The 16,251-nt window shown below is 40.0% G+C and overlaps 1 protein-coding gene across 2 annotated transcripts in view; it reads right to left on the bottom strand.

Annotated features, from left to right (window-relative positions):
- The window catches only part of LOC129747703 (knirps-related protein), a 90,625-nt gene that overhangs the window by 4,397 nt on the left and 69,977 nt on the right, over positions 1 to 16,251 (bottom strand). For both annotated transcript variants that reach the window (XR_008737558.1, XM_055742022.1), the window contains exon 2: positions 7,537 to 7,614. Coding sequence is in view for 1 of the 2 variants with exons in the window: in XM_055742022.1 (XP_055597997.1) it covers positions 7,537 to 7,614 (78 nt within the window). In the remaining variant the exon portion in view is untranslated. The remainder of the gene's footprint in view (positions 1 to 7,536; positions 7,615 to 16,251) is intronic.

Raw genomic sequence — 16,251 nt, 5'->3', positions numbered from 1 at the left:
TAGCAATAGATGGCACTGTTTTTCGTCATTTTTAACGGCTTGTTTGAAATAGAGCACTGGAAATTTTACACAAGTTTTTGAAAATTTTTTGTTCGAGCTTGTACATCTGTTCATCTGTGGCTATAATTAATTACCCCTGGTTTAAACTATATCGTTCAGTTTTTGCTACCTTCTTTACCAGTCTCTTTTGAAAGAGTCAATCCGCGTTCGATTCAAAAATATAAAAGGAAAAAGGTGGCAGCCACCGAATCAATCAATCTCCATATAGCGGTGTTTTCTCGCGTAGAAGAGTCTCTTCAAGATCGCGCACACTACAACAGAAGCTAAATTACACAAATCAGTAATTACAGAGTCGATGGCACCCGTCTTCGATCGCCGGAAGATCATCCATTGTGTTGTTCCTATCTAAGGCACTTTTGTCTCGTTGCTGCAACCATTCAGTCGTAGTCATTTCGACACAGATTCGAGATCTCTGATTGACTGGATCGGAAATCGTCTAGGCTAAGCCTCTTCCAACGCTTGAAACTCTTCGAGTGGAACATTTCCAAATCGGTAAAACATTCCGGTATATTCGAGTTGGATGATACTTCTTTTAATAAATCACTGAATTTAATAATCATTTAGGTAGGTACGTTTCAAATTAAACTGGCGCGACGCTTTGAGATCACTCACACTAATAGTTTGAGGCACGTTTCGGGGAAGAGCTCAGCACCAGTGATTTTTTTTACTGAAAACTGAGTCTATAACCGATCTTTAAAGCAAAGTTTAGGAATCTTACTGCTTCTAATTGATCGCCACAATTATCCTAGCATACATTTAGGCGCATTCTTGAGGCATAAAATTGAAAAAGTTCAAATTCATCTAAAAAATTTACATCTGAAATCTTTCATTGAAAGTTTTGAAATCTAATCTAACTGATCGGCACAATAGTTCCTAGCTCACATGTAGGCGCATTTTCAAGTTATAAAAATGATAAGCCCAAATTCATCTAAAAAATTTACATCTGAAATCTTTTATCCAAAATTTTTAAATCTGAATCTCACTCGGAAATTAAAAAAATCTAGCTGATACAAATTGATGGTCACAAAAATTCCTAGCCTACATTTAGGCGCATTTTTAAGGTATAAATATGAAAAGCCTTAATTCATCTCAATAAATTTTCATCTGAAATCTTTTACCCAAAATTTTGAAATCGAAATCTCACTCGGAAATAAAAAAAAATCTTGCTGCTACTGATTGATCGTCACAATAGTTCCTAGCCTACATTAAGGCGCAATTTAAGGTTTAAAAATGAAAAAAACCTAAATTCATCCAAAAAAATTTCATCTGAAATCTTTTATCCAAAATTTTGAAATCTGAATCTCACTCAGAAATAAAAAAAATAAGCTTCTACTAATTGATCGTCAAAATTTTTCCTAGCCTACATTTAGGCGCATTTTTAGGGTATAAAAATGAAAACGCTTAAATTCATTTAAAGAAATTACATCTGAAATCTTTCATCCAATATTTTGAAATCAGAATCTCACTCGTTAATAAAAAAAAAAAAAAAAACTACTATCGGATCGTCACAATATACCCTAGCCTACATTTAGGCAAATTTTTATGATATAAAAATGAAAAAGCCTAAACTCATTTCAAAACTTTACATCTGTAATCTTTTATCCAAAATTTTAAAATCGGAATCTCACTCGGAAATTTAAAAAAATCTAGCTGTTAATAATTGATCGTCACAATATATCCTAGTCTACATTTGGGCGCTATTATAAAGAATAAAAATGAATATGAAAAAGCCTAAATTCATCCAAAATTTTGAAATCTGAATCTCACTAGGAAATTAAAAAAAATCTAGCTGCTACTAATTGATCATCACAATATTTCCTAGCCTAAATTTAGGCGCATTTTTAAGGTATAAAAATGAAAAAAGTCTAAGTTCATCTAAAAAATTTACACCTGAAATCTTTTATCTAAAATTTGAAATCGAAAAATTAAATTTAAAATCTAAACCTGAAATCTAAATCTGAGACCTGAATATGAAATCTGAATCTGCTATCTATCGCTAGACGTTCTCCTTAAGCTTATTTGTAATAAGGATATGGGGTAATTTTCTCTGTCAGAGTTGATTAAATCGATAAAAAACCAAGCCGGCGCTCAGCTCTTTTTCCAACCAATATTAAGGTGCGGTGCCTAACACAAACAAATCCCGCCGTGGATTATGGTTTCTCTCAGTCTCAGAAGATTCAGAAAAGTAATGCACTCAGCAGCGGGTGTGCGTAATAGTTGCAAATGCTGTCGAGTCATGATTACTGCTTCCCGCGCTGAATCGTCTCCCCAGCTTCCCAAACAGACGAGCCACGATGAACGAAAAAGCGAGGAAGACGCGCCCAGAGCGGAACTGAAAGGGAACCTCTAAAAAAAATCTTCGCACCGAGATCAGCTTTATGTTTCCTTCCCCAAATCAAAGAAGAACGTTGCTGGGTGGAGGCGAGAAGACGTCGTCGCCGGGAAATAACGAGTGCAAAAATTATAATAAATTACGATCTTTTACGATACTCCTCCATCATTGCTGGCTGCAGCAGTGCATTGGGCTATATGTTTTTTTCCCGTACTTCTCTGAACTTCATCTGTCTCACCCTTTACACCGAGATCGTTCAAGAGTGCTGAAATATTGACTGGCTGCTCGAATGCGCGGAAACTGTTGCATCGTCACTGTTGCTGCCTCCGACACGCCGCTGTTTTAGCTACAAATGATGCAGCGTCACCCAGTTTTAACCTTTTTCCCTATACATACTCTCAGAGCCGAGTGAGTGGAAATGCAACCTAAACGTCGAAGAATGGAGCCGCAAAGCGGTTCAATTTGGCGCGCGAAATTATAAATCATTCTGACAAATTTATAATTACCGGTGTGTACTCTTTCGGGAGTAACGATGCAATTGGTTCCCGCTCATTTGGATCCAAAAAGTCATGTCGGGTTCGATTCGGATCGAACAAAGGTTAAACCATGTGCCACAATGTGACCCCGTTACTTCATCATAAATTTAAACGGGATGAGAAAAAAATCCCACATTCGATGGGAGCGCCATCTGTCAACACGTAAATCCCGGGAGACGAAAAAATAACAAAAACCAAAACGAAAATAATAAGCGTTCAGAAGATGAATCATCTAGATCTCGACAGCTTTCGAGACAGACGTCTACACCGTAAGGATGTCATTTTTGTCAACCCACACGTTCCCTCCGGAGAATCGCAAATCATTTCCCTGCCGGCGGCAGCAACAGATTCTTGTTTAAAGTTTGATCCACAGATCGTGATCAAATCTATCGCTCGTAGCAGACTCAAACTGATGAATCCATTTAGATTGCTAATTAACATTTAGATCGAGGGCCTACATCTGAGAGGTCTCGCAGTAGCTCCCTCTTTTTTAACGTCTCAAACTTAGTTTGGCATTCTGGCTAGAGTGGTTGGTTTAATTTTTTTGGAAAGGTCCCGATTCCCATAAATCACAGCTCTAATTAGCATTTATCGACTGAAGTTTGACTCCAAAAAAGTCGGAAAACCACCAACAAAGGTATTTCAGACGGAGGGGACAATGACTTTTGTTTACAGTTTTCAAACAGTAGCGCACCTGGCGGCGGCATCGAGGAAAAACATGACACATGGCGCACCGGCTGCTATCCGACTTGAGGAGGAATCGTGAATCGGGTATCGGATTTAGTTTTTCCCTTTTTCGGAGGCACCTTAGCAACTGTCGCAGTCTTTGAATCCAAATAAAGGAAAGGTAGGCAGCCAACCAGTCAGGGTCGGATCCATAAATCATAATTTAGGGAGCCCTTTTGCAAATTTTCAGAAGCAAGTGAGTGTTTATGGTAATCGATGGCCCTTTGGGGGAGTGCTTTGGACGGAAAATTTGGTTAAGAGAGGAAAAATTGAGCCGTTTGAAGGTCGCCTGGAAGTCGTGACTGTCAGTTGTAGCGGCAAGGTAGCTGTTTGTCGGAAGGGTTTGCATTGTGTGATCACTTAGTCTTGGGGTCTAAGTCTACTAATAGAGACATCAGAATAAGATCTATGCGATTGGATCTCGGGGCTTGGGGGAGACCTTGATTTGGATGATTAAGTATCTTGAGCAACTCTAAGCTTTGAATTACTCAATTATTTTAAGCAAATCGAGAGTTCTTTCTAAGAAGACTAGATTTGCAGAAAAATCTTGTTTAATGTTGTTTGTAAATAAGTCGACACTAAGGACAGCATATTAGTAAGTTTATTGATTGAAAACTTGCGGATTATTTTGGGCCCTATTTCGGGTACACGCTTATCCTCTTGGTTGCATAACTTAAGGCGTTTTAAACAGTGACTGATATTTTACACAATGCTTGTGAAGGAAGTTACTTCATTTATGCAACCAAGACGATTTCAAAGACATAATATTATTCATTACATGCTAAAAAAGATTGTGAGATAAAAGTTCAAAATTTTGTACACTTGACTTATTGTCAAAAATAAGAAGCTAGCATGAATTGAAAATGGGTTGATTTTGCTCTGAAAAATGTTTCTTTCGTTACTGGGAAATGGTATCGACGCAGAATACCCAAAACAAAGTATTCGTCAACACCAACGACGGCGACATCACAGACGACATTTGATGTTGACCAGACATCAATCAAACTTCTTCCAAGTGACGGAATCGAACAAAAGAAAGGGTTGTCAATTTCGAGTTTTTTTTTTATCAGATTTTCATCGTCGCCGGCTTGCAAAATTGCCAATCACCAGCGCAAAAACTTCTGATTATTACTGCATTGACAACATTGCTGCGTTAGATATTTAATAATGCCAGAATGTTTAGACCGAACTTTTAATCACGCTTCATTAGTTGCATACTTTAAGGCGATTTGAATAAGCTTCAATAAAGAAATAACAAAAAGTATCATTTTCGGAATGAAATTCTATTCTGATTGACAAAAGTGCTAAAAAAATTGGAGCAGAATAAGAGTTGGAATTTGAATCATCTACAACAAAATTCCAATGCCGATCAGGTGGGCTTCAAACGTATACGCCAAAAATCTCATCCTTCTGAAGCGCTCAGTCATAAATCTGCCACGGAACCTAGCCGCAAAACGGAAAAAGGCATGCCCTACCCACTTTGATAGCTTAAATTTGCCTTTGACCTTTTACTGTTGAAGACTTGATATTGTTTGTAGATAATTCGACACTTTGGACGCAGAATATTGTAAAGTTTATTTCCGATATTGATTGAAAACTTGTGGATTATTTGTAGCCCACTTCCCGGGTACACGCTTATTCGCTTGGTTACATAACTTCAGGCGTTTAAAACAGTGACTTTTATTTTACAAAATGTATGTTTCGACGGCTACTTCATTTATGCAACCAAGACGATTTAAAATAGAATCAAATATTATTCATTATATGTAAAAACAGATTGTGAGATAAAAGTTCAAAATTGTATACATTTGACTTTTTATCAATAAATAAGAAAAAAAAAATTGTTAATGGGTTGATTTTGCTCTGAAAAATGCTCTTTTTGTTATTGGAAAATGTTATTGCTACGACAGATATTTTAATAATGCCAAAATGTTTTGAACGAAGTTCTAACCAGGCTTCATTGGTTGCATACCTTTAGGCGATTTGAATAAGCTAATAAACTCAATAAACATATTAGAAAAAATACATTTTCGGAATGAAATCCTATCCTTTTTGACACCAGTGTTAAAAAAATGGAACAGAATATAAGTTGAACATGGAATCATCAAGCTCCGATGCCGATTAGGCGGGCCTCGGACGGATACGCCAAGAATCGCATCCTTCTCAAAGCGCTCAATGTTGCATAAATCTGCCACGGAACCTAGCCGCAAACGCAAAAAAAATGCATGCCCTACCCGCTTTGACAGTCAGCAGAAGCAGAAGACAACCCATTAGAAACGCTGCCGCTACCACATCCATCGTGTGCCATTTGCGGTCACCCTTCTTGCCCCAGAAGAAACTGCCTGGTGTCCACGCGGCGATTTGACTTGAGGCGCGCGAAAAAGCTGGCAAATTTGAACAACTACTTCACAGGCTTGCACGAGCGTGCGCGTGGGGAAGACGGACCCGAGGCGTACGGCCTGGGCGGTAGAATTTATTTATGTCACATTAGAGACGTGAAGTTGGTTGCAGGCCTGACGTTTGACGACGTTGGTGGTTCAACTGCCTGAGTTCTGATTCGGGGCTTGGGCCAGCAGGTGGTTTTGACTACAATACAGCGAACTAAATGTGCGGGAAGTGTTGTTGCATAAGAACCGCTTCTGTTTGGTTCCACCACCATCTTGAGAGGCAACAGCAGCTCATGTTTACGTTTGCTATGATATGGGGAAGAAAAATGACAACCTTATTACCATTCATAGAACTGATTGTTGTTGTTGTTGTTGAGGTAGCTGTGTGTGGGGTGGTTTTGTCACCACCCGCAGTCGGTTGTTTTTTTCTCCACAATTTTATTTCTAGCTCAAAGCGAGCAGTCAGTGTAATTACGCCTGAGGCAAGGGTTTTTCTTTGATTTGGCATCGACCTAACTGCCAGGTTGTAAGGGGCAAGCAGGTGAGGAACTTCCAAGATTGATGCCGGCTAGTTTGCTACAGGAAAATCGGTCAAATTAATGCACCCCTATCACGGCATGTGCGCATAGAACGAGCTAAACCGCTTATTTTCCGCTAGCTCCGCGACTTGTCAACGTACCGAAATCTTGCTTCAATCAATGCTACGAGAGATAGGGCAGGGCGGCTTCCTAAACTCAAACACGAGGGCGACATTACGACACCATCCCCCCTTTCTTGACCGAATCATTACCTTCTATCTCGGACGCACTTGACGACGTTTTTTTAGTTTGTTGTTGTTTGTCGGGGACTTTTCATGCATTCATTGTTTCGTTTTGGATTGCTCAATTGCGGATCGTTACCGGGGCTCTGTAATTTTCAACAGCAACTTGGAAAATCAAGGCCGCGATTTTAAGCAACCGCTACACTGCACAAGGGGAAGCGCTGATGATATGATAAAAGCCGGTGATTTTGTTCCTATTTTAGACGGTAAGGAAGGTAAATGTTCCAATTTTTGTGCATGGGAAACCGACTTCTCGTTGATGAAGAATTCTAAACGAATTCAAATTCAGATTGATCATTTTTTGGGTTTCCCACTCAAAAATGACCTGAAACTCAATCATTTTTTTTCAAAAATTTGGAAATTTGATCTTTTTTCTGAACCACTCTACCACCCTGTATTCCATTCAGGAGGTTTCAAATTTCTCGGGCAAATAGATGACCATTATCCGGTGATTGTCGTTTTGCGGGCAATCAAGTTTGATCGCCCAGCAGAAACGTGAATCGGTGCAATCGAATACGGGGGGACAATCACAATTTTCCAACGAGGCGAACTCATTAATTTGAGTGCTCCACTCATCACCGTTTGAGTGATGTTTGTTGTCAAAAATTTGTCTCAGTCTCGGAAGTAAACTAAATTTGCTCGATAAAAGGTGCTTCTACAAAAACAGACACTTACCTTGCATCCTTCACAGGTGAACGCTCCGAAGTGAAAACCGGCCGCTGGCTCTCCGCAAACCTTACAAAGTTGATTCATCTGAAAGGAGGCAAAAAAAAAGATAAAAAGTCATTAGTCAGTGCCCTTTCTTGACAAGTTGGGTAGTGTCTGAAAGAATGTGCTGTTTTCTGTGGTTTAAACAAATCTGGATCGTAACTTTGAAACAAAATAGCTTAAAGGGTTAACCTTGTAAATGTTAAACCACAAGATATAAGAGATACCTAGTTTTAAAAATCACAACATACAATGATTGTTAGAAAAGGGTAGGAAAATTCAATTCTGACCTTTCTTTTACAAAAACCAATTGAAATCGATAATGATCGAATAAGAAACAAAACTAGACAGAAGTGTACTGGGCTTTATTCCCTTTAACTATCCAAAGCTTAGATGTTGCACAAACAAAGGCGTTTTAAAATGTCCATCTTCTTTTCGGAAAAGAAGGTTATCATAGAGTATAACTTCAGGCGCTTTATTAGAGAACCTTGGATGGAATGCCACGCGTCTTTTGTCTGTAGATATCGAATAATTGGTAACGAAAAATCAGAAATTCGATTTTACTCCTTCTTTCGATGTTCACAATATTTTGTTCACGATTATCAAGAAACAGTCGGTGAAATAATCTGTATAATAATTTCGGTAAACTTTTTTCGTGCTATATAACACGTTAAGAACCACGAAAAAATCCTAGTCCGAAAACAACGAAATTTGACACTCTATATCTCAGAAACTACTAAGTCACCAAAAATGCTGCTTTCAATTTTGTCCAATGTAATTTTACTATCCAGTTTTTAACATTTTGGTTACGATTCCAGTTGTGGCACATTCGCAGCGAGATAAAAAAAACGAGATATCTCGTATTTGGTCCACCGTTTGTTGAGAAAAAGGTTCTTCAATCAAGTTTTTGTTGAAATTAGTCTCGTAAATCTTGATGTGATGGTTCTAAGACGCACATTATGATTATCGACAATTAAGGGGGTATTTCCCCTGCCAATTAATGACACTAAAGACTTAATCATCCCTCAAGTGACTATTTTAAACAAATGCGCTAAAAGTTATGTTCCACTGTGGAAAATTGTACCGCGACAAGTGGAAAATTATTGTAATTTAACTGTGCAAGTTAAGCGTTAGGGTGATGGGGTGTTTACTGTGTGACTCTTGCCCCTTCCATCATCAGCAAGTAACCTTGAGAAAACGTAAATTTTACAGGCTATTTGTCACATGTAGGTGAATGGAATTACTGTCACAATTTACACTCAATGGGTCCGGAATTTCCATTAACATGTACGGGCAGCAGTTTAGATATTTGCCTACGAAATTGGGCGCAATTTGAATTGTGTCACAGCAAGTGAATCAGAATGTTTTTTTAATAATCAGAGGTTGTTTTTAAGCTGCAGCTGGAAGAATGGAAATTTGCAGCTTTAATTAATGAGAGTGATTCCACTCTGGTCGTGGATGAGCAATAATTTTAAAAACAATAACATTAATGGTGTCATCTCAATTGCATAACTTGAATTCCGGTGGAGGCTTGTTTCTTTCGAATGTGAGAAGCTTTTCATAAATGTCAACAATCAAATCAAACAATGATGTGAGTGTTCCAGGTTGGTTTTAAATTTTAGTAAATTCAAAATACGAATTGGTTTCGTTTCATCGCGGCGTTGGATTCGGACTGACAAACAATGATAATAAAAAAAATAGAGAGTCGCAAGCAGAGATGACAATGTGATTGATTTTTAGAGGCTCAGCTTGACAATCTGATAAGCCATTGGATTTCTCTGATTTTTGAAAAAACTCTTATTTTCAAATGTAATGAAAAGTGAGATGATAGGAACAGTATAAGACACCATTGCTGAAGTGGGAATGTGGATTGACAACCAAAAAAAAGATCATCACTTTGACCGAAATATCGTAACTAAGACGTACCCTGATTTTTTTTTATTTCACCAGTTCCTGATTTAAAAAAAAAGTTGGCAACCCTGGTTGCAAGTGAGAGAGAACGTCAATTTGCTTTTGTTCTAGAATCGATGAAGAGGGAATTCGTAGTGTTCACTGAAATTGATGCTAGTTGAGCATATTGGAAATCATTAGTGAAGCGTTGCCAAAATGACGGACGGATAATCCAAGCATATATCAATCACTATTGTAACCTGATCTCCAAACATGACTTGACGAGAATAAATGTGATTATATTATCAGTTTCCGATACAAATAGTACTCTGTTTTAATTGTTATCACAACATAATTTTCAAAGGGATTTCTTAAGCTTAATTAGGATTGTAGTCTTAACCTTCATACGAATAACAATTTTTGGCACTCGAAAGCCTTCAGTATGCTTAACGACAAGCAGATAAATCAAATTTTATGCAAAAATCTTTTCACCTTGCGCTTTTCGAAGGCGTTTGGCGCTAGAAGCTATCATTCGACAACCTTTAAACGAAACCGCTGACCAGTCCCCGTCTAGCGATGGTCGCAAAGTTTGTTTTGCTAAATGTCTCAATGGCACCGCCATGCCGTCAAAGATTCACGCTTCAGCTGAGAAGAGAAATGGTCACTCATTAGCACACACAAACACACTCCGAAGAGGCGGCCAGGTGCCAGTGAGATGTCGCAAAGTGCGCGGTGAAGATGGCCACAAGCACCACACTAAACCAAACACGACCGTAATTTATGACCATCAATTTGGGGTCCGGGCGGGCTGACTGGCTCGCATGATGTGGTAACACACCTAACTGGAGGCAAGGCAGCCTTTTTGGCGTAAACCGGGACGACTCCGCGAATGACATCGTCTTCTGTAGGGGTTGAACCTTGCTGCTTCGAGTTCAAGATGGCGGCAACCCGCAACCAATATGGCGCGTTTAGAGTGATTGTGTGTGATAATGATCACTTTCTCCGGTTGGTCGTCGTCTTCGTCGTCCCAATTTGTGCGTTGCGAGCCCGTCTTCCTTTGCCTGGCTGTTTGGTCCATCCAGACGTCCATCAAAGTTTGGTTTTATGGGCACCGCGACCATTCATCCCCCCTTTCCCTGGGGTGGCTCCTCGGCCTGCCAAATCTTTTTGTGTGTCACGTGCGCTTATCGTGCTCGGTTGCCTTTCCCGCAAAAACCACCCGAAAGATGGCGCGATGACGATTAAGCGGATACACAGCCATTATTTGTAATTCAATTTAACATTTTTCGATCCATTGGCACATGTTGTGCTCTGCGAGACAGGCTTAATCCGACAAAAATAAAATAAGAAAACACCATCCAAACCTACCAATCCCCACACACGTTTCCCACATTCGTCATCGTCGTGTTGTTTCTGGGGATCGGATTGAAAGGACCGCGAAACGGCCTCTCGTACAATCTCGAGGGTGGAATACTTGCATTTTTATTACTTTCAACTGATGTTGCTTGGTTGGATGCTGATCGTGCCAGGCTCCACCAGGGTTGACAGCTGACCAAAGTACGCCAAACACGGTGAGGTCCATCTGTCGAGAAACATCCCCAAACATGCTGCCGGCGCGATCGATGATGGTTGGCCTGCCCGAAAACGGTAAGTTACAGGTGCGCACTTCAGGACCAAACCGGGTGAATCGTGTTCCCCCGCTTTTAAAGTCCCCATCGTGCCGGGCAAGGTGGGAGGGGACCGTTTAATGTTTACAATTTTATAAACTTGTTTTAAAAGCTTGCGTTTTACGTTAAGCCGCATTTTGCGCCAGGCCCGTTTTGTCGTTTCGTCTGATAGGTTCGATAGTCAATTAATTTCGTCGTCGTCGTCGTCGTCGTCGTCGTCGTGGCTTGATCCTCGCATTCAGTCTCGTAGTTCTTTCTGGTCAAAGCCGGTGCTGATCCGGGTTATTGGTTCGACTGCGAAGAAGCGTGTTGTTGAACCAGCAGCAGCAGCATCGCTGCTTTTCAACGCGAAAGATTAAGATAGGCCTAATTGAGTGGAGGTGATCCGTGAAATTCTCCTCGGTTGTAGCAACGCGGGTGAATAATAATGTACCCGCAGCAGCTTGTTTCCTTCTGTCCCTGAGGGGGGGGACAAACTTGGCAGCCGATAGAGCGCGGTTTATTGCGGATTATCAATCTTTTTGTAAGGAGGTGTTGTATTTACATTTGCTTTCCGATATCTCCGGCTGGTGAAAACGGGGGGTAAAAATTGAAAACTATTTATTTTTGCTGTAGAACATTTTCCGGTATCTAAATCCTCGCACATTGTATGGGAACTGTATTTTGAATGGTATCTTTGAAGGGACAAATCCGTCTCAAGAAACCATTTCTTTGGATCAGTTTTTTTTTCAACATTCCTTCACGTGGTAAAGCTCTCTTTACTAGTTGAAAATAAGGCGGATTTCGAGAACAGTTCAATTTGTATTTGAGGCATTTAAACTAACTATCCATTTTAGGAGAAAAGACAAAAGAACTGACAAATAAAAATCATTACTCTAATTTAATACCAGAATTCATCGTGACAAATAATTTCAACAAAAATTTTTTTCCGTAAAAGTATCCGCATCTCTAAATTTAAGAAATTTTTTCTATAACGATCGAACAAAATTGACATTTTGGCCTTTCAGTTCGTAGAAATATTCAACGGACATCTAGGCGTTTACAACACTGTATTGAGTTTGGAAATTATGTTGCATACCCAAAGGCGCATGCTGGGTCTATGGGATTTTAAAGAGAAACTATAGTTTTTTAGCAAATTGAGATAAGATCTAAAGAAAAAGTGGAATAACTACCAAACAAGTTTGTTTCATAGATTATTATCGATGCCTTAAGCATTTCTCATCCATCTTAGTTCGTACAATTAGTGCGATTTCTCAAAATTAGTTCAGTACAAGACGCACCAGCGGGGTAAGATGGTTCATGCCATTATTTCCCAAAAAATACACCAATCTTCGACTCATGTTCCTCTTAATTTTAATGGTGACAAACAAGCATTTCTTGCATTTCTTAGGTGAAAATTTCATTACAACGGCTTAAATTTATGAAGCAGAAAACAAATTTCGGATCTGCCTCATTTTTCATGATTATCATGTAAGGTTTTAGCCAAAGTTTGGAAAAAAAAACTCCCGACACATGAAAATTTTATAAGTAAAAAAATAAGCTTCTCGTTTGCCAAATCGTTTGCACTTTCAGTTGACTTGTATTTTGATTATTTTAACTTTCTTCCCTAAAATTTATAAGGAACTTAAAACAATCATATCAAAATTTGGGCGGAATACGCGCAAAACCACGTGTTTTACTCTCGAATTGTGAATGCTGATAACTTTTGAGAAAAACTGAATATCAAAAAGATATGTCAATCATTGTATTTGCTGACTCCCAAATTACGATAAGAATGCATAATTATGACAATTTTCGTCCTTTTTCAAGTTAAAAAGTGCACCAATATTCGATTCTAAAAGATCATCTGCCGCCATATTTGCGCGATATCAGCCAGGAAATTATAAATCGTTGCCTACTTGTAGGGGTTTTACCTATGAGGATATCAAACAGTGTTTTTAAAAAAGCGAAATTTCCAATAAGTTTAGCAACAACAAATAAGTTTTTGCTAAAATATACTCAGTTCACAAAAATGCGTTGAACATATTAGTAAACATTGGGTATTACAATGATTATATTCATATAATCTTTATTCTCTTTCTGACCACCCATTTGGTGTGGTGCGTTTCTTTCTTTTAGTTTTAGCGTTCTACCCCAAGTTGTGTATTCTAGCTGGTTTACTTTTTTTTTCAAAAATATTATAACAATCGAGTATTTATCATCATTTTTCTCTCTAGAAAGACATTAATCAGATCCCTGAATCGTCGTAAACGTTCGATTTGGTTCTTGGATGATTGTAAGCGCTGTAGATTGCGTCCTGTACAGTTTCCCTTAATGTAAAGAAATAAAAAATATTATCTTCCTATGTAAGAATATCTAACGAAAAACAGACAAATTTAAAAAAAAAACAAGTTTTTCAACCTTTTCGCTAAATAAGCTTCCAATGCACTCGGAAACTTCTGTTTTTTGTTGTTGTCGCAAAAATGCAGCAGCCAATGCTTCCACCCGCACACTTTTGACACGCTCTATTTACCACTGAGTCCGGATTCTATTTTCAAATTGCATCTCTGCCCGTTTGATTTAGAAAGAGAGAGCGATCTAAACAATTGTGTGACCAAGAACAATAACTTGAGCTCGCTGACTTTGCTGATGGTGGGTTTTTTTTTCCTTTTCTTGAATGACAGAGTGACTCAATTGTAACGAGCAAAACAAAACCAAAACGACTATAGCAGCTCAATCGCGTTTCCCCGTTCCGTTTCGTTGAAAGAAAAAAACCTAGTGCCCGCAGCAAGTGGAACTTTGCCAAAGGTAGACCGTTGACGCGGGTACACCCAAACATTGAAGTTGATCTTCTATTTTTCGGAAAACCAAACAAATTGAATAGTTACTAAAAATTAAACTTGTTCAAACGGTCCAAGAAAAACTTTGGGTGCAATTTTTCAAAACAAGAGTGCTCCGGGAGTAAACAAACAAACAAAGCGAGGCTACCGGCAAACCAATTTAAACTGTATCAAGGTTGAGCTTGCAATCTTTGGGGCGAGGCGTGGCGCGACGCACGTATCATTATGCGCCCGAACAGTCTAGAGTCTGAGGTTTTGCGTCTTGCTGCTACAATGTGCGGATTGAATTCGAAAACAATTGTAAGTCGGTACAAGATATTCTTGAAAACGGTCCACAATCGATCGGACCAAGCAGCTTCAGGGTTATGCTGCCGGATGGCAGCAGCAGCCACTTGTCGCAATAACAGTGTTTCCATATTAATCGACAAATTGGCCGAGAGACACTGAATGAGCTAGTATTTTATTGGTTTCTATGTTTTGTACAGGGCTGTCAATGTGTGATCGTTGGACTAATTGTTTTCAGCTGAGTGTGCTCGTTAGAGCCCGATTGAGGTTTCTCGCTTAGCCGGTAGTTGAAGTCTTTCATATGTTCGATTCGATACGCGCAAAGCAACCATCATTATTCAGCATTGCTGAGACAAAGACTTCAATGGGCACAACAACGAATACCTCAACCTTGTGTTATCGGTCAAGATCTAAGCCAAATCGTCTCTTTCTTCAATTAAATTCTCGAACCAAGAAGTGTGAATCACCTTTGCCCGGGCGGCGCGCAGGGAAGAAATTGTTGCAACTTTGATTTATTTCCTCGTTCCCGTACACGTCCCAATGATTATTGCGAAATCGTTTTCATTAGCGAGCAGTTCTTTCGCGCCCCGGCTCGTGTGAAGACATTCGCGTCGGCGGAAAGACTCCAATGTTGCCGGCTAGTAGAATTACACATGAAGATTCCTCCAATGTCGAATGAATCTCAAACGCAAGTAACAATAATAGTTATAATTGCCGGGGCCAGGCACAGAGAGATTCGCGTGGAACGAATCGTCCCCCGATCCGGTGCCGTATGGTTGGTTGCCTGAATCTACCGAGGAAAGTTCCGCGCAAAACGATCTAATCGTGGTCCCCGCTCCGGTTTTCCGTGAGAAACTATCGTACAGAGAAAATCGTGTTTATTTCTTCATTATTGCCTGTTATTACAGTTGTGCGGATTGCGCGGCTGATGACCGGGGGGAAGTTTCAAGAAATTTGTGGGCTGGGATGCCGCGTGTGAATGTGAAGCTAGCAGATCAGATCTCGTCACGTCCCGCGCGAATGGTGTCCATATGCCGTCGCTAAATAATAGGGGTAATAGTTTAATTTTCCATATCATCTCTGGCCGAATGACCGTTCCAGCACTCATCTCGTTAGTTTTGTCTCGAAGCCGGAATCTACGGAAAGTGGGCAAACGTTTGCCGTTGTCATCGCTGTCGTCTTCTCTCGTCGGATGGACCAGTTCTAGCTGAGTTGATTGCCGGTGTGCCGTACCGGATGCGCTGAGTACATACTGCTAGATGATCGTAGACAAGCGGGGGTTCTGCTTGACATGATGCACTCAGATTGCGCGATCTTGATACGCCGCCATTGGCAAGCAATTGTTACGAAATGGGCCGATCTCGTCGGTTTGTTCTAGCGCGTGTCCTTCACTGCCACGAGAGAGAGAGAACAATGGCGACCGTCAAAGTTTCACCTTTTAATGAGATCTACCGTCCTCCACCACCGGCTGCCAGGTGGGAATCCCGATCTTCTCCATTCACAACGCGCGATTGACAGTTCTGATGTTTATCGAATCTCTTTCAAACGTCCGTTCGATTGTATGCAGCATTCTGGACTTTTCTTCTGCACAATTTACACACAATTTTCACACTCTTTGGTACCAACCGATAAAATCACAGTGTCACTTCTAGTTAGTAGGTAGCTCCAGCAGAAGATTTGAGCAGCTGTTTCCTTTCGAAGCAAACGCCTCCTTTCCCCCTGGAAAGCAACGACGACGCCATGACTTGGCGCAATTTCATTCATTCAACACAAAAGTCCCTGGGTTTTGCCGAAATCAGTTCACGCAAAGCAAATCAGATTATTGTAACAAGTCAACTCTCGTTAGGAGCTCCGGCAACAAATTGTCGATTATCGTGCCGGGCTTTTTTTTTTCTTCTTTCGATTCTCAGCTGAATCATCAACGTCATCACTCCCAAGGGAGCAGGCAGACTGGCCCGAGACGGTTTTCATCCGCTTGGGAACAACCTCGTTCAAGCTGGGCCCGCTTTTATGATTGATCT

This window comes from Uranotaenia lowii, chromosome 2, assembly GCF_029784155.1.
Source record: "Uranotaenia lowii strain MFRU-FL chromosome 2, ASM2978415v1, whole genome shotgun sequence".
NCBI classification, from domain to species: domain Eukaryota; kingdom Metazoa; phylum Arthropoda; class Insecta; order Diptera; family Culicidae; genus Uranotaenia; species Uranotaenia lowii.
The sequence above is the reverse complement of the archived record's forward strand: the minus strand, read 5'-3'. Positions and strand labels throughout refer to the sequence as shown.